Here is a 23,281-nt window from a genome sequence, read left to right on the forward strand (position 1 = left end):
GCTATTCTTTCCTCCTGCTACCTTCAAGTGGCACAGAGAAGCAGAATCTAATCCCCTTGCATTACTATAGTGTATATGGTTACATGCTAGATTTCCCATAGACAGCTCTGGCTTTGGTATTTCATAGAGGTTTTGTTGTTGACTTAGCAACCTAGATGGCTTTTTTAAAATCTAGTGCTTTCTATTTGATTTTGTTCAGATGGTTTTAGCCAAGAAATAAATGTATTCTTTATTATTTAAAAAATATATTCCTTATTATTTTTGCTTGGTGAAAGAAATTATATATAAAATAGGCACAATTTACCTACAAAGACATCAAATGTGGGAGTAGTTAGTTTAATGCAGATTGAAGAGTTGAATGAGTTGAATGACTATGACTGGCATAGAGTTAAGAAGAAAAATTTGATGCAAGTATGGGGATAAAAAAACCTGATATTGTGAAAATTGGTAGTCACGAGAATACATTTGCAGGAGAATTGGTGGAATTTGCATAATTTAAGTATTTTTTAAAAAGACTCAGAAACTATAGTTTTCTAGACATGGTACTCATAATATTCAGTCTGTGCTAGGGGCTTGTATACAGATTTATTTATTTTACTATGCCAAAGTAAGACATTTTCTGTTTGAAACTAATTTGGAAGTTCTTCCAGTCAGCCATATGGACAAAGCCATCATGTTTTGAGGAGAAAGTAATTTAAGTACATAGATAAAATCTGTGCAGCACCTCTTGCCTTGAGAACAGACTTTTGCCCATTTTATTTTCTGGTGTAGGTGAAGCCATTGAAATTCTGCCATTTGTCTTTACTGAGACTAGGGTTTTATCTCTGATATTTCATGGTCCTTCTGGGAAATATTTTTGATCTTGTTTCTAACAGAAAAGATATTTTTAGCAGGATAGAAAAGTCAGTGGCAAACCAAGTGAGGCATTTTCATTAAAAACTAATTTCATGCCTTTGAGGAGCATCCTCTTTGTATCTGCACTATTATACTTTTAGAACTATGAAAATCTATTTTTCATTAATATTAGCCAAACAAAAATACTGACATATATAACCATTTGTATCAAGTGTAATTGGAGAACAAAGAATTAAGGTATGAGCAAAGAAGTGGCTAATTACAGGATGCTGAAGAGAGAAGCATTTCTTTTCATAGATGTGGACATTATGTGTATCTGTGAACTGTTGTCTAACGAGAATGTCAGCAGTAAGACACAGGACCTTAAAATGAACAGCTTCTTGCATTCCAGTGATTTGTGTCCTTCACACCAGAGTATTTTGATACTGGCTTTCCAGTATCTGATGTCTTATGTTCCAGTGTCAAAAGGTGCCATGAATCCATAAAGTTAATCCATAAAGCTGATTTCAGAAATGTTCTACGAAAGTAAAGGTGTCAGTACACACATACTTCAGTTTGTTTTCAAATACATGTGGATCACTTAGCTGTTTCATATTTTAACAAGCAAAACTAATTGAATCCTGCATGAACTTAGAGTGTGCATGTGTTATTCATTTAACAGGTAAGGTTTTACTGTATTATTTAAATGTTACTTTTTGATGCAAAGTGTTTTTACTCTTTATTTTTTCTTTCCTACTATCTCTGATGGTGAAGGATATTCAGAAATCCTTTTTGCAACCTCCCCAGTCATGCACACTGTCCGTCCAACATTCTATAAGGGTATTGTCTTCCTTTTTTATCATTATCAATGCAATAGAGACAAAATCCTATAAGGGCTTACAGCTGAGGCAATTGCAGTCCATTCAGTGACACGTGGCATAAAGGGAGGTGTGTACCACCTTCGTAACTCCGTTCTCTCCTACCATTTCCCGTTACCCTGTCAATGTTCTCACTTTCCAGCTGTCTGCATTTTACTTCTAGATGAATAAAAATAATGTTTTCCAGAATTTTGGCAACTAGGTGTTTTTAAGTATATAGCAGTTTTTGTGATATAGGGCATGCTCAGTAGAATACTTAGATTTTACTTTATAATTTCGTAGTGTAGTAACTGCCTAGGATTCAATTACCAAATACGCTACTTTAGTCGCTAATTTCCAGTAATGGAAACAATGACAAATGTACTATACTTTCCCTGTATATGGTCTAAATTAACATAGTAACTTCTTAAAATCAATTTTTTTAAATGTATGAAGTCACAATTTCGTATTCTGCTTTGTTTTTCTATTGTATATTCAGTGCAACCACTTTATCCAAGGATCAGAAATGTTACAACAGCTGCCGCTGAGACCTATGCCAATATCAGTTGGGAGTATGAGGGACCAGATCATGCGAACTTTTATGTTGAATATGGTGTAGCAGGCAGTAAGAAGCCCTTTCATTAAATTTTGTTAAAGCGTTCAGATATATTTTCAAAGATTTTTATAGTAAATGTGGTCCTAAATTGATCCAGTGTTAATGATAGCTCTTAAATGTCTAGAAGAATTATTTTTTAATTTCATTGGGAAGATCAAATAATTTTCATTTTAATAAACATCAATGTGTAGCAGCTATTTGATGCTTAGATAGAATATCAGCCTTTGTTCCTTTGTATTATTTTATAAATTCTTTTGAACATGAACTTCTAAAAATGTAGGTTGCATGAAGTTGTTTGTCATGCAGTGATTACATGTGTAAAAAGATATAACAGTTTTCCTGAATTATACGCCATTCGGGGGGGGGGGGGGAAATTAAATAAGAGAGCAAATCGAAACAATATTCTTTGTTAAATTAAACCTTAAAATATCAACCAACTTACGTACTTCTATTGACATAAAAACAGGTTTTAATGTTTGATAATACCAGTAACAATTAAAACACAGTTAGCTAATAAAATCAAGATATTTCTATTCAAATATTCCATCCTTCTAAAGTTATGACTAAAGATGACCAATCTGAAAATTGGAATATAAATGTGTTTTCCAGGTATTAGTCAAAGAAGCAGCTGAGACTATAGTAGAGAAGATATAAGAGAGATAGGTTCACTCACTCAAACCAGGACAATGTATTTTATAATTGCAAGTACAATAAGCCTTTCAAAAAAATAAATGAAAACAATATTTCTCTGGTACAATGGAACAAATGTTTAAAACAGTTTCATAATTCATGTGCAGTGTCTTCTTCAATATATTGCATGCAATATATTATTTGAAATCGTAATTTTACTATTTTTTGAGAGAACAGTTATTTTTTTCAGCCAATCCATAGTTTAGTCAAGTAACTGTTGATAGTATTCTGTCTAGAAACTTTCAGTAGTACAGAGAAAATTAAAATTCCAATATGTTGTTTTCCTAAAATTTTTGTAGGCAAAGAAGATTGGAAAAAAGAAATTGTAAATGGTTCTCGAAGCTTCTTTGTGTTAAAGGGTTTAACCCCAGGAACAGCATATAAAGTCCGGGTTGGTGCTGAGGGCCTGTCTGGTTTTAGGAGTTCAGAGGATGTGTTTGAGACAGGTCCAGGTGAGGCACACCGTACCAATTCTGTGTCGTAGTCAGAGCTGTGGTAGACCAAGCGCTGAAACGTTGAACTGCTTCTAGTTAAGAGATGTTGTAGCTAGCATCTTTGCATGTTCCTTTTATAGAGCAATGTTGAATTATTTTATAAACTCCTAAATAATGCAAACACATTTATTATGTAAATTTTGAATGTTTTCATCTTTTCAATTCACTCTACTCGTCTGATGTTTATATTAGGGGCAAAATACTCACTGCTCACACTCCCCCATCTGTGTACTGTGTGCTGAAGATGACCTGTTTCTTTTATTTCTAGTTAATATAATTAGATGGCTGTATTTAAATAATGTGTACTTTAATAGAGCCAACTATATATTTTTAAAGCTAACAATCTGTATATGATCAGTTTTAATACAAAAAATCTGAGCTAAAATGTTTGCATAATCAGAAGTGCAGATTCGGTTTGATGTCTCATGTAATCTATTTATACCAGTGTTAAGAGATTCCTACTTATAAATGTTTCTTTTCTTGTCATATACTGGTTTTATATAGATTTTGATGTCACAACTATATCCTGTGAATCAGTAAGGCTGTTTAAGTTCCTTATGTACATACTTCAGGCATATTTCTTCATAAGCAAATCAGTGATGCTTGTTTATTTAACTCAGAGAAAGTCTTTATTGGAAGTTTTTGATGTTAAGCTGAATATGTCATTGCCATCATAGCATGTTCTTGGTCAGCTGTTATTATTTGTTGTGTATTTGCTAGCCACTTCTGCTCATTCCAAGCGTTTTGGTCAGTGCATAGTTACTTAGCAGTAGCCTCACCAACTCCAGAACGTTATGATTTAAGAAAGTAGTTTAAATATGAAAATATGCTTGAACAATATGTAATAATTATCAGACAACAAAGTAAATAATGAGTATGTCATTTTGAAAGTGAGCACTTTCTAAAATCATAATTTTTTGCTTTGTTTTGTTCCATTTCTGTTCACAGTTTATCGTGTTGCAGGAAAACTTTGAAAACATGGTGCTGAATAACAGTGCCAAGCAAATATGTATGGGCTAAACGTGGTTTATTTATGCCAGAGACAACTAGTGGTATTAAAAGCAGATCTGTAAAATTTTGTGCAAATACACATCCAAAGCCTAAAGCAGCAGTAAAGCAAGGATCAAGACTATAGTATAATTCAAAACAACATTGAATGGAAACTTTCCCAAAGTCATCTTTCTACACAAAAAAATACTGAGCCAGTAGATAAGGAATCCTGTATGTACTGTATCACCTTGGCTCATGTCCTTGAGTAGTTAAGGAATATGGGAATTTAAAAGCACTCTATTTTGCTCCTTGATAATAGAAATGTTCAGTGTTCAGCATTAAATTACATACATAGCATATTTCTTACAGAAAAATGTTGTGTCACACTGTCTTCAGCCTAGATCAAAGCTTTTAAACACTGCAAAAAATGAAGTGGACAATGAGAAAAATACTGAAATATGGAATATGTCCTTAATTAGGAATTAAACTGCCATATTTCATATATGAGGCTTTTGCCACATTTTTTTATTTGACAAGCATTCTTATAGAGCATCTTCATAGCGTGCAGGTTTATCTTTTTGAGCATACTAGTACAGTGTATTGCTTTGACTCCTGCCTTAGCAGCTCATCAAGAGTAAATGTCTTTCTGCCTGAAGCAGATTATTTGCTTAGTGTAAGCAGGAAATGTTGTGCCATTTTTAAAGATGCACTGAGAGCTAGAAACCCTTTCCTGCTGGATATGCAATAAGTTAAAGAATACAGGAAGCTGCATAAGTAAGTTTTCATCTTTACTCTTCCCCATCTATCTTGCATATTTTTATGCATGAGTTGTTTTGCTTGATGCGATTTCTTACTACATTTGAATGTTAAATGTGCTTTTGCATTTTGTCACAGTATGTATTACACAACCTTTAATGCCTTATTATGAATGCATAAGTGCAAAACTCAAAAATTTTAACCTTAATGTGGAAAAAAATTTGATATTAATTTGATTTATAATTCAGATGAAGATTGCCTTTGTGATTTTCTTTTTTAACATGGCCAATTATATGCTTATATTTATAATTTTATAAATATATTTTTATAAACCATATTATTTTATATGAAGTATAAATATATATGTATATAAGCTATATATTTATGTAACATATAGACATTTTAATGCAAAAATATTTTAAATTATTGTGCATATAAGAAAGCGTCTGTTTCTAAAATAACAGAAAGCATATTCTTAAACAAAGACTGAGAAATCTCCATCACAATTCCACAATAACCAGGCACATTAATTGATTTAAATGAAAATCAAGTCATAACTTTCCCCAGTAAGTCCAAAAAGAGGCAGCAAAATAAAGAGCTAATTTTAGCCTAGTACTTCTGAAGTGGAATACACATTGGTTTTCCATATGGAATGGAGGGTAGGTACTGTCTCCAGATATCAGAGGTACTTTGAGTTTTCATATAGTCCATGGAAAACACTTAGGAATCTGAGACCGTCGAAAGCTGATGTTTCCAAGCTAGCTGTCTCAGCCTCTGTCTTAACTAGTAAATAACTTCGAGACATGGGCTTGAATTCTGGCCTATAATTGAGTATTGTTACATTTTATTGCTACTTTGCTTGCCAGCCCAGTGCAGCCTCTTGTCAGCTAGCTGTCTGCCAAGCTAGGCTCAGGTCTTGTTCAAGGGACAACACCTGCAGGACTGTTCCCAGTTGTCATCCAACATGTTTTGTAAGGAGAAGAGTTTATGCTGTATCACCTGGAATTGTGGCTAGAAAACAGTCAATGCTCCATTGAAAATAGATTCTCTCTGGTGTGTTTTTATGAGCCTTCCCTTAAAAGCCTATCTTCTCTATATGGAGAGGTGGAAATCTTTATTGGGCCCTGGGACTTTCATATTTCTGTATGTAAAGCTATTCATGCATTGCGCCCTCCACTTCAGTGGAAGCAAGTCTACAGACCTTCCATAGCAGATATGGATGAAACATATTGTGCCATGAGACCTGATGTACTCACACCATCCTAACAAAGAGACAGGCTGAAGGTCTCAAATATAATCTGGTCCTAGTGCAAAGTGTCTATTAAGCTGAGTTCTGAAGTACTATTGATCCTTACTAAAATTCTAGGTAACGTACTGGCTGCAAATAATCCGATAATTTTTTTCATGAAGCCAGAAAAAGTAACAAATGCTGAACCAAAACGCCGTATGAGTTATGCATAGGAAGTGTTTTGCATGTCCCTTTCCTTATTCATGCGGAAAGGTGATCTTTGTCTCTATTTCCCAAACAGAGAGAGGTCTGTTGGGCAACTCTTCATAGAGTTTCAAACTCTTGGATTTTGGGCCTGGAGGAGAAGGTGAAGAATGAACAAGATAGGTTTGGATGGATGTCCATCTTCCTCCACTTCATATGGTCTTCTGTCTGTAGCACACATCCCTAACTCCTCTCACCTTTCCTGCTTTCTCCCAACAGCAAATTCTGAGGCCAGTTGCCTGTAGTGTATTTCCAAACAGGGGAGTAGAAAATGAGCCTCCCCAGGAAAATCCTCCTACTATGTTGGAGACCAGTAGGAGGGATCCAGCCCCCAGACCACACAGATAATTCCTGTCCTTATTAGTGACTGTAGTATTTCCTGTGTACTTCGCTACATTATCTTCCAGCTAGACTCACTGTTTGGAGAGAAACAGTGCCAAGGAGAGGCTTCCCAATTTCATTGTGTTAAGCCCTCACTGATGCTAAATCATGGCAATCATGATAAATTGTAGGATGAGGTAGAAAACGTGGTGCTTAATAAGGCTTTAAAGGATGCTTCATTGTTGATTTTTAGTTGAAATTGAATGTTAGGGCCTTGAATAACCCATCTGTCTCCCCATTTCAGACTGATAGGAGTGCATTAGCTAATGAGCTTTCTATTAATTTTGAGAATGCAATCGACATGTTTGTGTGAATTATAATTTGCAATTTTGTTTCTGTAATTAATGTAAAATGATTGAGAATAGTTTTGAGGTTTGTGGAAAGCAATGTAGTATGTGCACAGATTTTGCAAAGTAGTTGCTAAGCTTAAGTGTTGGCAGAATTCTTATACGCTCAAAAGTAAGTTCTATGCACATGTACTTGGAAACATTTTGAATAATGAAAATATTCACAAAATACAGTATCACTGTTTTTCTTAATACTAATTTTCACAGTGAATGTTATTCCCTGATTAATGTACAATATATACCGGCTATTGTTTATCTAAATTAGCATAGCATTTAAATGCAGCAAAACACCTCATTTTTCTTCTTTTATTCTCTAGCAATGGCAAGTCGGCAGATAGACATCGCTACTCAAGGATGGTTCATTGGTCTTATGTGTGCTGTTGCTCTTCTGATCTTGATTCTACTGATTGTTTGCTTCATAAGGAGGAATAAAGGTGGCAAATATCCAGGTATGATACATAACAATGAGACTAAAATTCATCTACTGGTAATACATTAAAACAGATTAAGACAGGTTTACTGGAGAAATTACATTTGCTGCTGGTTTACACTTACACTTTATATATGATAAATCAGTCGTATCATTTGGTAGACTTGTCAGGAGCGATCTGCCTATTGCTAGAAAACCTCAATCCATGTAAACATAAGAAAAGTATTTCCGTCATTCCTGGAGGGTCATGTTACTACATTACCTCTCTAGAGAGGTTTGAGCTTTCTTTGAGATACTTGGTCCTCCCGCCAGTACTGCACACTCCACTTTCTGAAGTCTCATGCAGGTGGGTTTAACCCACTAAAATGAGCTTAGAATTTATTTGGTCAGAAAGTGTGGAAACATATACCAGATCATACCGACCGTGTTACTTTAAAGTACTAGGAATGGATTCCATAGGACAAATCCCTTCGTATGTTATTTTGTCTCAAATATGTTACCTTCATTCTCAAAATCTGTGTATTCTTCAGCCTCTGCATTTTTCCAGCTAAATTTCAAGTTACCATCCTTCAGTTATTCTTCTATAAGTTTTTTCTTTATAAGAGTTTTTCGTTTTAGGGTTTGGGTTTTTTTTAGTATTAGGCCTAGGAATGGCCAAGTATATTTTATAATTTACAAATCTTTTATAGCTGAATTTAGCATAGCAGATTATTTTTATATGAAGATAAAATCACCTCATTAAGTACAAGAATCCTACTTTGCCCAGTCTGACTGTTTAATAGTTTTATGGAGAGAGCAAAGATTTGTAGTGACAACAAAAGTTAATTAAGAGAAGCTCCTGTTCCAACCGCCTATGCCCATGAAGACAGATGATTAAGGAACACAGTGTTATATAGAGTTGAATGACAGGCTGAAGACAACATCTTAGGTTCTTTCCTAATATTTGGATTTTTTAAAGAGAAAATGATATTACAGAGGATATAGGAAAAGTGATTCCTAGTGGAGAGAATTGAGAAAAGAGAAGGAAAATTAGGAGAATGAAACAAGTGAAGTGATGAAACTGAAAAGAGTGGGGAGGACTTGGAGTGAGCCGCCATCTAGAAAAGGATAAAATACAGTTTGAGTAAGAGCATAGAAGGCAGTTGGATGCTAAGGTTGTCATTACTTTGTGGAGATCCCTGCTATTCCCTTCTTCTCTCTGCTTCTGTAGAATTACTAGATGTAAGGTATTAATTTTTTTATGTGCATGCACATATGAATATACACACACATGTATAAAGGTAGACCTTGACTGTATATAAGACTTCCAGATTCAGTACATACTCTCGTTTACAGCAGTGACTCTGGAGCTAATTGTATTTCTTGTGTCATTGCAAATGTACTGTTCCAGAGATAGTGGCAAATGCCAAGCACAAAGTTATTAACTCTTTGTCGCTGTAATTTTAGCATGTCATCTTGAGATTGCCTATGGTTTAAAAAAAAAGTAATAAATTTTTTCAGTATGAAATTATAGCAGCCAGATACATTTCAAGGTGTATGCATTACTGTAATTACAGACTCAGAAAATAATGTCAGGAATGATTCATATCATCTTAAATAATAGCATGTTATTGATGCTATTATTTATTATAATGATATACAAATTAAGTGCAGAAATTACCAGAGTAAAAGAAAATACATTGTATATTGTATTATATAACTATCTGCTAAACAGGGGAAAGATTTGAGTAGTAGCCAGAAAAACAGAAATGAAAAGGCAAAGGGAAGAACCATAAAGATAATTCTAGTAGTCAGTATATTATTCTGTCAACAATCTTAATTTATAGGAATATATGTCTTCTATAAATATCTGTCTTCTGAGGTGCTGGTGGGTTTCTGTGTCAAAGGACACAGTGCTACATAGGGTTTTTTTATAGGGACAAGTTACATGGGCGAATTTATTCCACCAGTGAATGATGACTAAACCTATAACAAGGATGTGCAAGAGATACAATTGTGTTAAATTTAGGTTCCATATCAAGAGGAAGTATGGAACATGGATAAGTAAAGCTATATTATTCAGATTTCAATAAACAATAGCTCTATTAATAACATAAGTAAACAAAGTATTTTAGTAGGATTTTTAACAAAACCTTCTCTTTAGTGCTAGAAATGAAAGGAAGAAAAAGTTTTACTAATGCTGAATGAAATATGGTATTTTGGATTTGAATGAAAATAAAATTCTATAACTAATTAACAGATCTTTTCCTTCAGAAGAAAAATGTAACAGCCTAAGGCCCCAGTTCCAAAAATTATTTTTATTCAAACCACGTTCCTGCCAAATGTGATCAGTTTGAGAAATTAAGGTCTTAAGGTTTCTTGTCTTGCAGTTTCATTACAAAAATTGCTATTTCAAATATTTTAGTGAAGGAAAAGGAGGATGCACATGCTGATCCAGAAATACAGCCTATGAAGGAAGATGATGGAACATTTGGTGAATACAGGTAAGCAGCTGATGTGGTTTGTCATGTTCACTGTTCATATCACACGTGTACTTTATGTAATATCACACTTACTAATTTAAAACTAACTTTCTTTCCATGTTGACAAAGATTCTATATCCAGTGTTGTATAGAACTATAAATAGCATTTCAACCACACCATTAGGAAAAAAATTAAACATCCAAGCTTAGAATAAGCCATTCACTAATGCAAGGGGAAATCCAGATTCAAACACAATTGTCTCAAAGCGAGAAATCTTTATTTACAAACCCATCTTTCACATAGTTAAAATACCAGATACAGTGTCCTTTCATCTAGGACACATTTAGCATTATGGTTTTTGAAAATACATTTCTAATTGAAGCCTAGTAAAGACAATCTTGTGTTACATTGACTGGAAAACAAATGCATTTAAAATGTCTGCCAGTACTAACACCTAATCCAATAACAAGGAAGTGATGTTGTACACAGAGCTGAAGGGAATGTCCTACAAGAAAAAACAAATCTCCCTTTCATGTACTACAGTACAAGATATATAGCAAGCAGCTTCAAAGCATGCAGCACAGCCCTTGTTCTGAGTCTCTTCTTTTATTGTAAATGTAGTCTAGCTGAACCTCCTGGCATCAAAAACAGCATGTCTTGACTAGTCTGTTCATATAATAATTATGAGTATAGCTTATTAAATAAGCAGCATTTTATTTGGTTGGGGGTTTTTTATCAGTACAGGAAATCATTATTTTCTAAATATGTCATTGCCATTATATTTTACATGGGTGTTATAATAGGTTTTATAGTGCATTCCTTTGTCAAAGGCATTGTAAAAGCCCTTTTTTATTTTGAAGATGTGACATTTACAAATATACATAGAATAATCAGTTTTTTCAGTAAGGATCTACTCTGTTGCCATAGCTTCTTTATATAAGGGAAATGTGCATTTTGATCTGACTGGAATAGATTTACAATTCTGAATGCCACAGAGCAGTTTTTATTTATTCTCCCTTGATTTAAAAAAAGCCCACAATACTCTGTTCTTCGGTTAATGAGTTTAGAATAGTATTTTATTACAGCATTAAGTGCATATGGATTAATTACGTTCAGCTGATAAAAAGAGAAGTGTGAAACAATATTTGGCAGCAGAGGTAAATAAGTACTGTGTTAGTTTTCCTTGGCAGTCCAGTTTGCGTTCTCCTTTATCTCTGCTCTGTTTTTTGAGACTTAGAACTTCCAGCAGCAGAAACTGACCTTCATACAGAATTGTACAAAATGTATTACCTCAATACATGTTTTCTCAGGCTAGAATAAGACTAATCAAGCCTGCTTTCATGTGTGACCTCTAGCAAGATTTGAATTTATGTCTCCATATTTAAGTGGCTTGAGTTAAACTATAGAATCAGTGCTTTATTAAATTATTCTATAATGCATTTATCCACCTCATGTCTGGTGAATATGGACAGATGCATGCCAAGCTTTCAGACTTGCTCACATGAAAGAGCTCATCCTATTTACCATGTAAAAACTCCTTTCTAAAGTGTATTTCTGTGTATTTAGTCTATATTGGGCTTTCCTCTTTTTTCCTTAGAGACAGGGCAGCAGCAGCAACCAGTCAGATCACAGAAGATATCTTGGCACCCTCTCTGCAGCCCAGCATCACTGCAGTCACTCACTTCCCAGTTTGTCTGCCTCACAGGACACTGGTCATGATGCAGTGCTTCTTTGAGGACAAAGGGTATAGGGTTTCCCTTGAAAAAAAAAAGTAATTTTTGAAAGATCTAGGAATTCGAGTATTTTGAACTTTTTTCATCACTTCAGGTCCATGTCTGCTTGGACAGGAAAGAAACTGGACAAGGAAAAGAAAAGAAAAGGTAGCTGTGCCAATTCTCCTGAAGCAGACCCTGTCTTTACAAAAACAAAGTCTGAGAGATCTGACAGATCCAACTTCTTCAGAAGGTCAGGGGATCAATACTCCAGCACCAGATCAGAGACCTCCTACACCAGGAGGAGAGCTAGGCAGTCTTCAGAGCTCACAAGGGTTAGTTCTGTCTCTGCTTCCCTCTGCCAAGAGGAAAAGGGGTCAGACGAATGGAAGTACAGGCATGGCTCTAGACATCATGCTTCTGAGCAACAGATAATGGGGTCGGAGGAGGGCTCAGATTCTCAGGCAGGACAGCCATCCCCTTTCCAGCAACCCCTCAGCTGCAACTCAATTCGTGGCTCACTGGCAAGGCAGCATTCTTCTCTCCAACACTGGTTCAGCCAGACCCCAGACTACAGCTCAGATTCAGAAGACGCTCAGAGCTCCTACCACAGGAAGGTAAGACCTTCTACTACTACTCACTTCTCCGAATCTGAAAAGAATTCATTAATGAAATCTGTAATTTTGCCTGAGCTAGCTACTGTTTTAAAGGATGCTTTGACAGCAGCCAGACAAAGTATAACTTCTGTGGCACAGGCTAGGTCCCATTCAGTAAAGCATCCCAGGGTACCAATTACAGAAGTTCCAGTGGTTCCCGTAGAAGCAACTGGGAGCAGTTCCCAAACTTTCGAGTCTGACCATATGGACAGTTTAAAAGATCATACAGCTTCTGGGAAGAAGAAATCTGAGGCTGACAAGGCCTTGGAGGTTGAGTCATCCACTGAAGATGGGGGTGTGTCATCTGAATACCCTACAGAAGACCGAGAAGGACCAAATCCTCTGCGTAAGTTTGACATGGAGAATCAGAATTATCTGTTCAAGCACATAAAGAGAGTGTTAATGCTAAAATCTTTCAAATCTGAATGTGCTTCAGAAGAACTGCCTATTCCCTCTGGAGAAGGCAAGGTAGATAATGCACTTCCTATCCATTCAGCAGTGGAAGATCTTGTCTGCAGGATTTGGAGTAATCCTGAGGCAAAGCATGAAGCCCCAGCAGTCCTACGTAAGCTCTATCCTTTTCCAGTGGATAAAGCTGCTTTGTGGGGGACCTTGCCTCAAGTAGACAGAGCATTGGTTACTCAGGATTCTGTACTATCAGTGCCTGCTAATATGGATGCTCTCCCTAAAGATCCTACTGATAGAAAGGTTGAGGAAGCAATTAAAAGATCTTTCAAGCTAGTTGCAGCCCAGCTTGGAGTGTCTATCTACTGCACTTATGCTTCTAGAGCATTACTAATATGGTTAGAGGAAAAACGAGCCAGATTCAAAAAGAAATGGGTCCCGCCTGGTGCCATGCAGAGGAAACGCAGGCTATGTAAAATTGCAGCTAATTTTATCCGTGATGCAGCTGAGGATTCTCTTAGACTCACCATTAAAAATATGGCATGCCTCACTGTAGCCTGGAGAACTATATGGCTACGTCCTTGGACCTCATCGCTAGATCTAAAATATAAACTGCTGTCTTTACCATACAGAGGTGGCAAGCTATTTGGTGAATCCTTGGTCCAGATCATGAAGGATTTCTCAGAACACAAACACTCCTTGCGTCAGCTGAAAAAAAAGAGCTCCATTGGAAGCTCTTCATTTTCTTATCCTCACAAGTGTCTGAGTTCCTTTCGTTCTCCTCCGAAGTTTAAAGGAGGGAGGGGAAAGTATAAGGTCTCACAATCATTTCATGCCAAGTATGAAAGGACATCTCACTTTCAGAGAGACACCAGACCTTCAAGAGGAACTTTCTAAGAACATAGACTTGCTTCCTCCTTTCTCAGGAACTGGGAAGAGTGAAAGACTTGGAAATTTCTGGACAAGTAAGCCCAATACTTAGAAAATTAGTTGTTTCAAAATAAGATTTAAATTGGTAAATTACTGAAATCCTAATGACTAATTAAGATATTCTAGAGAAATCATGGCTTTCAATTTTAGGGGAGGTTTTTGTCACATTCAATTTCTAGGCTTCGAAGTATTCTTGAGATGGCTTGGACTTGTTTGAAGTTTTGCACTCTTCAACTTCATCTAAGACCATGCTTTCCGCAGAAGCAGCCAACATCGGATTTTCCTGCCATATCCGTATAATGAAGGAAATAATGCTTTAGGAAATGCAGGTGTTTCAGGAACCACAGAATGACCAGGTACACTATGTTCCTGTGACTGGAGGCATGCCTGCACTTCTATATAATAAGGGAAAACAGTGCCTCAGTAGCACACTGATTGCACTACAATCCCAGTGGTTTCCTGAGTTGTGGAAGACTGAGACAGTAAATTTTGGACAGTCAATACTTACACCAAGAAACTGCAAGAAATACAAGAAGTTCCACAGATGTATGTTTATTTAAATTAAAATTAAAGACTATCTAGAGAGCCTGTTCAGGTCAGTGTAGGTGTATAACTCAGCCTAAATTTCCATCCTGGGCCCTAAATCAAGAGAAATTAAGAAGTTACGACATCTACAGCCCTGTGGATTCATGGGCAGGGAGAGACTGCAAGCACGCATTTCTTAGTTAACTTCACAGGAAGTATGGAAGTCTAGCGTCTCATTGCTGTCTGCAAAATGTTCTTAAAATCAAACAGGACAAGGCAACTACAGTGGTAGGACTGCTAGTGTGGTAGTGCAGGATGTTTGCACATTTTGTTGAATTATTTTGCCTCTTTTCTTCAACATTTTCATACACACAATATTTTTCCTTGAAATTCTTGAACATGCTATGAGAGACTTTCAGGAAATGGTTGGTGGAGAGTTCTGAGATTGCTAGATAATATATTACTCTTCCTTCTTGTTCCGGGTTGATTAACAATGAGGATATAGTTTGTAACTACAATAGTATTTTTTTCTCTTGTAGTTACTCAAGTTTTATTGCAGCTTAGGTGTGTTTCCAGGGAGACCTAGCAATGATTTGTGCCTCAGCACAAATTCTAAGCTTGGTCCCTTCTAGCACAAGAGATGATGTCCATGGATTGCCTGAATAGTTGAGCTGGATTTGGCAGTGGTCTTATTGTGTCCTCATTTACGCACTCGTGCTTTCTTTGATGATTCTTGTTTTAATTCTTCAACATCAGTGTCACTACTTTTTAAATCAGTGCTTTGTTTTCCCTTTGTGTAATTTTCCACTGAAAATAGCAAAGGTGGAAAGTTTGATTGAATTTCTCTCAAGCAGATTTTTCTTTAAAATTTTCACAAGGAGTGAGTCAGGCTCTTTGACTAACAACAGTTTTTTCAATCCATTGCCATTTAAAGCCGGAGCTTAATTTACCAGTTTTTCCAGCTTCTGCCAGGATTGAAGATTGAATACTACAGAGATGCTAAAGAAAAATGTCTCAGGAAACTAATATACATGTGCTTATGTCTTAGCTAGATAAGAAATAGTAAAATGTTTTCAAGTCTGGATTGATACAGGTGCATAAGTGTATAGGGAAAGCATTTTTCATCTGCACAGTGCTATCAGTTTAGGAGTGTGAGCAGAAACCTGTTAGGCATTGGGGCAAAGGTTCTTCTGCAACGTGCAGGGAAACCATAGTGTAAGGTACTTCTGTGGCTTTACGTGACTGCTTATACTTAAGTATTTCTGGGCTGTTGACCTGAGGGCCCCGAAAAAGGAATTTACTGCCAGCAGTTTTCATCTTCTGCGTCTTCTTTCTGCGTCCAATAGCCCAGAATGCTTTACCCATTTTGTTTGTTTTATGTTGCCTTTCATCCGATGGTTGTGTTATAAGGAAAAGTGGTATATTGCTAACCATATATTGAGTCTTTTTGCATGTCCATGAATGTGGCAAAGTTTAGTGGGAACTAGTTGCCTGCTGGACTGCAGAGGCATCGTAAAACTGTCTTCCCCATTCTGACTGGTTGCTGCATGTACCCATATCTAAGGAAGAAAAATTGAAAAGTTGAAAGAAGAAAGGAGATTTCAAGGTACATATTTCTTTCAATAACTGATGACCTTGTGAAATGGAAGTACTTTTTTTTTAAAAAAAAGTTTGTACTTTGCACTTACACATGTTAATGTCACTTCCGTACTTCTTCATATCTCTTAATTATTAGCTGCAAGTTTGCTATGTGTTTCATTAAACTAAGAAGAAAAAGAAACGTGTTCATATATTAGCAATTGTTTATGAAAAATATTTAAATCATGCTTTTAGAGTATGCTTTAATATTCACTGTTCTTTCTAGAAGGGCAAGAAATGTGTGTGGTACATTTCAGTACTTATCAAAATGACTGGTACATATCAGTCTTCACTGAGCAACTTTCATCCCTAAAAAACTAGTAGTGGGGAACTTATTTGTAAGACAACTAATAGTAAAATATCCCTAGACTTAACTTTCATGGCTGTCTGATCTGATATAAAATTCATACCTGTTCTTACTTCTTGTTTTGTTCCCTCACAGTACTTATCGTCTTACTATTAATCGTATGCACTGCATACATGGCACATTTCAAAAACTTCTTCAGTTTCCCACTGTAATTTTAGTCAACCCAATTTGTACTTTATTTTTCATTTTAAGATATTACAATAGGTTAGTATAAAAGACAGCAAGCAAAATCACAAACAAAAACTAAAATAAATTACGACCTATCCCAGTTGCATTTTGGAATAGTTTTGCAAACAACTGTAAGCAAGATCAGCAAATCTTGCAGATACTATATCAGAATTTATGGCTTTTAACATGTTTTTGCAATATAGTATTATGTATTCTACAGCCTAAAGTAAGCTATAGCTCTTTGGGCATCCATATTCATAATGCAATTCAGCGACTTTTGCACTTTGCTTCTTGGCAGCAAACAGAATATACATTCATTTCCCCAGAGCACCAGAGTCCCTTCTCTGCTTTGCACCCCCAGGGTTACAAAAGTGCCGTCCAACACATTGATGTCTTCACATTTTTTCCTCTCTCCTTTTTGTTGTTTTGCTTTTTATTCCTCAGTTTCTTTCCCTTCCACCCAAAACATTGTATTAATCTAATACAAGAGTCATGATCCAGTTTGATAAAGCATAAATGGTACCATGGCATGTATTTCCTTTTCCTTTACTGAACAAGTAGTGAAAAACAGCCTGGATAACGCCACATCTTTTTCCACTGTCAGAGTCTTGGCAGAACTTCTTTCTGGACTTGGATAGTACAAAAAGGGAGGGAATACCCAGATTCAGGTTTGAATTTTGCATCTGCTATAACTGTGCTCTAACACCAGCTGTTCAGGTACACTTCTGGGTAAATCTGCAGTTTTGTTTATTTGTTTTTAATTACACAGACAGTAGAATCTGCATCCTTACTAAAATATAGAAAAATCACAGACACAATGCAACCAACTGTGTATTTCTTCAGTTTGGCTTATAAATAAACTTAGTTTTCAAAAATGCAAACATGAAGACCCTAAGAGCAGGAGTTCCCATACACAGATTTACCTAAGTTATAAATGAAAATCGAGTTTTATATTGGATTAAGCACAAAAATGTGGATGTTTTCAGTAAAGTGATGGTGTATTATTCATTTGGTGTATATTCCAGCCTAGTGAATTACACTGGATAGGGTCACACCTCAGAATATTCGCACAGAATTTCTTGACCAGTTGGAATGTGTTACAAATGCAATTTTAATTTGTTTTTATTCCTGCATATTATGGTGTAAGCAATTATGAAGCTACTCATCTAAAATTAAACAGCAAACCATATGTGCAATGTTCTTTACTAAATGCTGTTACCCAGAAAATGTGAAGCACTACAGGTCATTCTTCTTTGGGAGTCAGACCTGGTACTACTTCAAAGTGAGGGTCTGGTCTTCATTTGGTTTGTATAACCTGTTACAATGACTCTAATGGCCTCTGATGAGGGCAGTGGAGAAACTGAACTGCATGTGATTTTAAAAAACTCAATTCTATATTCAACCTTTTAAATATAGAGTCTTCCAGAATGAACTCTCTTCAGTAATGTCTCTGTAATCTGATTGTGTTTGCAGAGTTATAAACATTTGCACTTTGCTGCTGAATGCTTGACATTTTGGAGTAGCGTTCTTTTAAATATTACTAGCCTGTATGTTTGCAATATCAGTGAGCACAGATCGATGATACAATATTTGTCTTCATGCCATGTACACGCCAATAACTAGAAACAAAGTCAAGACTGATACAGTCAAGTTTAGAGTTTTTGCCTTTGTGTGTTTTAAACATGAAGGTTTTCTTACATATTAATAAGATAGATATTCTTACCACTTCTTTCTTGTTTATGCATAGAGTATGCTTTTTCTGTAAGTAGATGCATATTAGAGGTCTACTTCTTTTAGAATGGGATAACTTGGAGTCTTCCAAAAAAGGTGATGAGGAGAAGCAGCTTGATGGAAAATTGGTGTAATGGTTTTCTAGCAATAGTGAAATGTTTCTCAACAGGGCATTTGTAGCTAACAATATCATCTGTGTGACCTTGTATGTGCTGTATATAGATGGTTTCTCTGGGTGTTCAAAGATATTCATTATAAAATAAATAGAAAATATAATGATTGGAACAACTGAGGTATTTGTTTTTAGGAATTACACAGTTAAAATAATTTCTGAATATATATTCAGCCTAATATTGTGGATATTGTAAATATATTTTTATTTCCTTGATATTCTATACATGTTTCTTTATATTTTCCATAAGCTGGGAGTCTTTAAATAACAAAAATCACTTACTCTTTTGTACCCTATATGCAAATAAAGTCACATGTTCTGTTTAAGACAAGGTAAATAATTGCACCCAAAAGTACAGCTGGCAATAGTGGTTTTTAATTGGAAATGCTTTAGAGCTGCTGCCGTAATCTTCATCTTGAAACTGAAGTGCAGTGTAAAGGATTCTGAAAAGAGCCCAGCTACATCTGTTTCATGAAATACAAGCTTACCACAGCTGCAAAATTATTTGGGGATGCTGATGGTGCTGCAGCTTTTCTACTGATAAGGGAAAGACCACAGTACTTTGCTACAGGGATCTCTCCTCCCTGCCTTTCTTTTCTTTCCTTTTTCTGTTGTGCTTCAAATTATCATCAGCATTGTCAGAACATGTTGTCAGTTATAGATTAGGATAAGGAGGTTGATCTGATAAGTAATGAAAAAAACTAAGCATGCCCTTAACTGCTCAACTGTAGCTACTGTGAGCTAAATTGTTGCTTTACTTGTATACAGTAAATGTTTAGCAATTTTAAGAGCAAATTATTATTGATAAAATACTGATCACTATCAGGATATGGACTTTGCTTTTCTTCTTAGGCTATTTTCATTTGTTTCTTCTGCACCCTTTTAATGGAATATGTAGGTCTCTTGAAAGGTAAGGTTGAAAATTGCAAGTCTGGCCTGCATTATGTAACAAATGATTTGAAATGCAGCACACCTATTTTCTTTATACTAGTAAAGAAAATCAGTATATTTCATTTAACCAAATTCATTCTTCATTCATGTTCAAGGAGTCAAAGAAATTAAGAAGTTTAACAGACTAACTTCACAGCACATCATAAGCTTGTTACTTTGGAGAACAAATAAATTCTTTTTTTTATAACTTTACAACCCACTTTTTAATGCTTGCAGTTGCATCTAAATTGCTTCCAAGACAAGGGCACAGGTTTTATCATTGAAAAGTCATGCACGACGGGAGAAAAAAAAAAGAATCCACAAACCCCCTTCCCTCCACTGAAGACATTCTCTGTTTAAACCATTCCTACACCATGAATTCATGTCAACTGCATCATATTGATTTGTCTCTACAATGTGATGTGGGTTTACTAAAGGATTATAGGGCTGCACACATGCTTTTTATAAACTCTGCATGCGTGGCTGATTTTGTCTTAATATATAATACATCAGTTAATTCCTTTTGTTTGTTTGTTTGTGTCTCCAGTGATGCAGAGGACCATAAACCTCTAAAAAAAGGAAGCCGGACACCTTCAGACAGAACTGTGAAAAAAGAAGACAGTGATGATAGTTTAGTTGACTATGGAGAAGGTGTAAATGGTCAGTTCAATGAGGATGGCTCCTTTATTGGACAATATAGCGGTAAAAAAGAGAAAGAACCTGCCGAAGGAAATGAAAGCTCTGAGGCTCCTTCTCCTGTAAATGCCATGAATTCATTTGTGTAACCAGAGAACTTGATCCCCTTGTATCTTCAGTTTGTTTAAAGCACTTGTACATCCTCCTTCTCATACTATGAACATGCTGGTAATGGAGCTCCTCACCACAAGATGTTTATGCTATGAGAATATGCAGGTCAATACAATTACACAACATAATGACACATTAAGTGGTATGTTAGTATGAATCAAAATACGAAATTCAAATTTTGTTCAAAACTTGGGTATTTTTACTATTTTTTAGAAGGAACTGACACAATAACATCGACTTATAATTTTGTTTCCTGTTGAAAATACAGTATAATGCATGGAAAAAAATGCTACACAATTCACAGATAATCTCGTGTACACTATAAAAACATGGTTAGACAATTTGTAATGCAGTCCTCAGCTGAATCCCTGGGTATGAATTCTGTTTTCATTGTCAGAGTGTTATAGTAGTATTACATAGAACTTCAATGTCTTTGTGGACATTGTTGTGAAATTGGTGACTTAATGTCTAGCTATCATATGTCTTTTTGCAAGACAGTTAGGAACAGTATGTACAGTATATAATTGCTAAATGATTTAAGTATGACACTTGCATTTGCTGATGCTTAATGAGACCCTATTATCTGCTCTTTGCTCCTATTACTTTATAGCCTTTTTAATCTATCAAGTATTACAGCAGTACAGTGTTCTATTTTTACATCAAAACACATTGGATTGATTTTAGGGCATGAAAGATACGCATTGCAATGCATTTTGGAATTTGTACAGTCACTGAAAGAAAAACTTTAAAATGAGAGAAAATATTCCAGAAAACACAGGGCAAAATACATTCAGTGCCTTTATACAATATGCATTCCATAATGCACTGTACTACTAAATCAGTTGGTGCAGTAAACTGTGATTAGCGGACTACTATCATTGCCAAATAAAGTAAAAATGTGAAGAAAAAAAAAAAAAAAGTGTTATGAAACTGTTGTGCTAAGAATTGAAGGTTTTAAATATTTTAAATTACACAAAGAGTATGATTTTTTTTCCCTTAAAAATAAAATAAATGCTTTCTAGACAGTTACAGCACAACATGTTTTCATGGCCTTAGAAGATTTAGAAAAAAAAAAAAAAGAAACCAAAACACAACCAGAATTAAATTACTTACTAACACAGCAAGGTATAAGCTCTTGTAACATAAACTGTTAAAAAAACCAAACTGGCTGACTACACCAGCGAGAGTGCATTTCCCTCTGTGTCCTGGCCTGATCAGTGTGGCAGCTTTGTAATTATCAACACCCTGAAGCAGTGTGGGGGTTAGCGCTCAGGACCACAGAATTCAATCTGACAAGTGCTAATATGGTTTAGTGGTAAAGGATTACCATTATTGGTTACAAAATTATTTTCTCGCATACTATATCAATCAAATGTTTACCTCCAAATATAAATTTTTATAACAACCTATGGTTGAAGGAATGCTCAGTTTCATTTGCCAATAAATTGGTTTTTCATAACTTGCATCAAGTTTAATTTTAAGTAAGCTTTTTATATGTAGATATTTTGTTGAATTTGTAAATACACTTAAAGCGTAGATGCTATATGCTTCTAGGTGTTACAGACAAATAAAACAAGACAGTTTATGTTGTACTGTGTAAGAAGTACTATAGCCAATGGTGTGCATGGTATTTTAAAGCATCTACTTAAATATATATTTTTTTTGCTGTGAAAATGAAATAGTGAACTGTTCTGCTTATTTACTGCAGATTCCTAACTGAACCATTTGGAGCTTTTGCCAGTGCATTACATTAGACCATAGTACACCTTGCAGCTTTCATGTATATATTATAGGTAAAGCACAACTGAAGCGATCACAAATGTAAGCTAGCTGTAATAAGCTTCTTTCACACCTTTGAGCTTTCCATTGATCAGTTTTCTTAATGGGAACCGAAATAAGAAATTAATTCTACGGACATTGATTACAAAGCACAAAGAGAACATTTTTAGTAAGATTTGCCAATGGTTTTGGTAAAAAAGAAATATAATTTTACTCTTATTTAATTGTAGATGCTGAATTATCTGTGCATGTGGGGGTAAACATACAGGCTCACTTCTGTAATAGTGCAACAGATTTTGTATTAAAAATAAATGTGGTTTTAAAATTTCACTGTTTGTTCTGTTTACACTAGCAGTAAAAATCACATCTGATTCACCATGAAATTGAGAATTCAGAGTGGAAAAAAGCCTGAAACGACTCTGGCAGAAGTTGTTCCCATGATGTTATAGGACTTTTTGTACTGCAGCCAAATTATTTATGGATAGTTGCATATCTTTACATGCTACCGTTTGGAAAAAAAAGTGAATTTGTCTGATCATTTCCCATTGAAATCTCCTGCTGTTTACATTTTACTTCCATGGATGCTTTATTTAGTCATATTTGTGCAAAGAAAAAAACCCAAACCAGTCATCTTCCATACCTGCAAAAGTGAATAAGAAAAAATAAGAATGTTTATTAGAAATTAAGAGCCCTCAGATAGGATCCCAAATCAGGATTTTGTGTCCTAAAGGAATTGTCTGACATACAGAATTCTGGGTGTCTGTTTTTAAACAGTACATGAAGTGAGGAAATGTTAAATAACATCTTTCACAGAACACAAAATCCATTGCAATGCTCTTTTCATATCTTGTCTATTTTGTGTATGAATGGAAACAGACTGGACAGGAAGGCAACTGATCTGCAGAGAAGACTGCAGGAAGGCCATGGATTCCAAGAGGTGCAGGTGCTTCGGGAGATAGATCAGAAAGCTGATGTTTGGCCATGATGCTGAAAGAGGGATTTTATCACTGAGTCAAGAAACCATTTTGTCAGCCCTCCTATGTGTAATTACCCTGGCTATTCCAGCCTCTGTCATCTGCATAGTCTCAGTTCTGCCACCTTCAGATACTGG

The 23,281-nt window shown here is 35.5% G+C and overlaps 1 protein-coding gene across 42 annotated transcripts in view; it reads left to right on the forward strand.

Moving 5' to 3' along the window:
* NRCAM (neuronal cell adhesion molecule) overlaps nt 1–22,500 on the forward strand; it is a 165,945-nt gene extending 143,445 nt beyond the window's left edge. For 15 of the 42 annotated variants that reach the window (XM_074870322.1, XM_074870321.1, XM_074870329.1 and 12 more), the window contains 7 exons: nt 1,609–1,674; nt 2,191–2,316; nt 3,297–3,449; nt 7,775–7,906; nt 10,292–10,370; nt 12,178–16,184; nt 20,132–20,341. In XM_074870322.1, coding sequence (XP_074726423.1) covers nt 1,609–1,674; nt 2,191–2,316; nt 3,297–3,449; nt 7,775–7,906; nt 10,292–10,370; nt 12,178–14,020 — 2,399 coding nt within the window. In that variant the 3' untranslated portion in view covers nt 14,021–16,184; nt 20,132–20,341. The other 27 variants (XM_074870348.1, XM_074870349.1, XM_074870350.1 and 24 more) reach the window with 9 other exon arrangements.
* Nucleotides 22,501–23,281: the final 781 nt, after the last annotated feature.

This window comes from Strix uralensis, chromosome 5 (assembly GCF_047716275.1).
Source record: "Strix uralensis isolate ZFMK-TIS-50842 chromosome 5, bStrUra1, whole genome shotgun sequence".
NCBI classification, from domain to species: Eukaryota; Metazoa; Chordata; class Aves; order Strigiformes; family Strigidae; genus Strix; species Strix uralensis.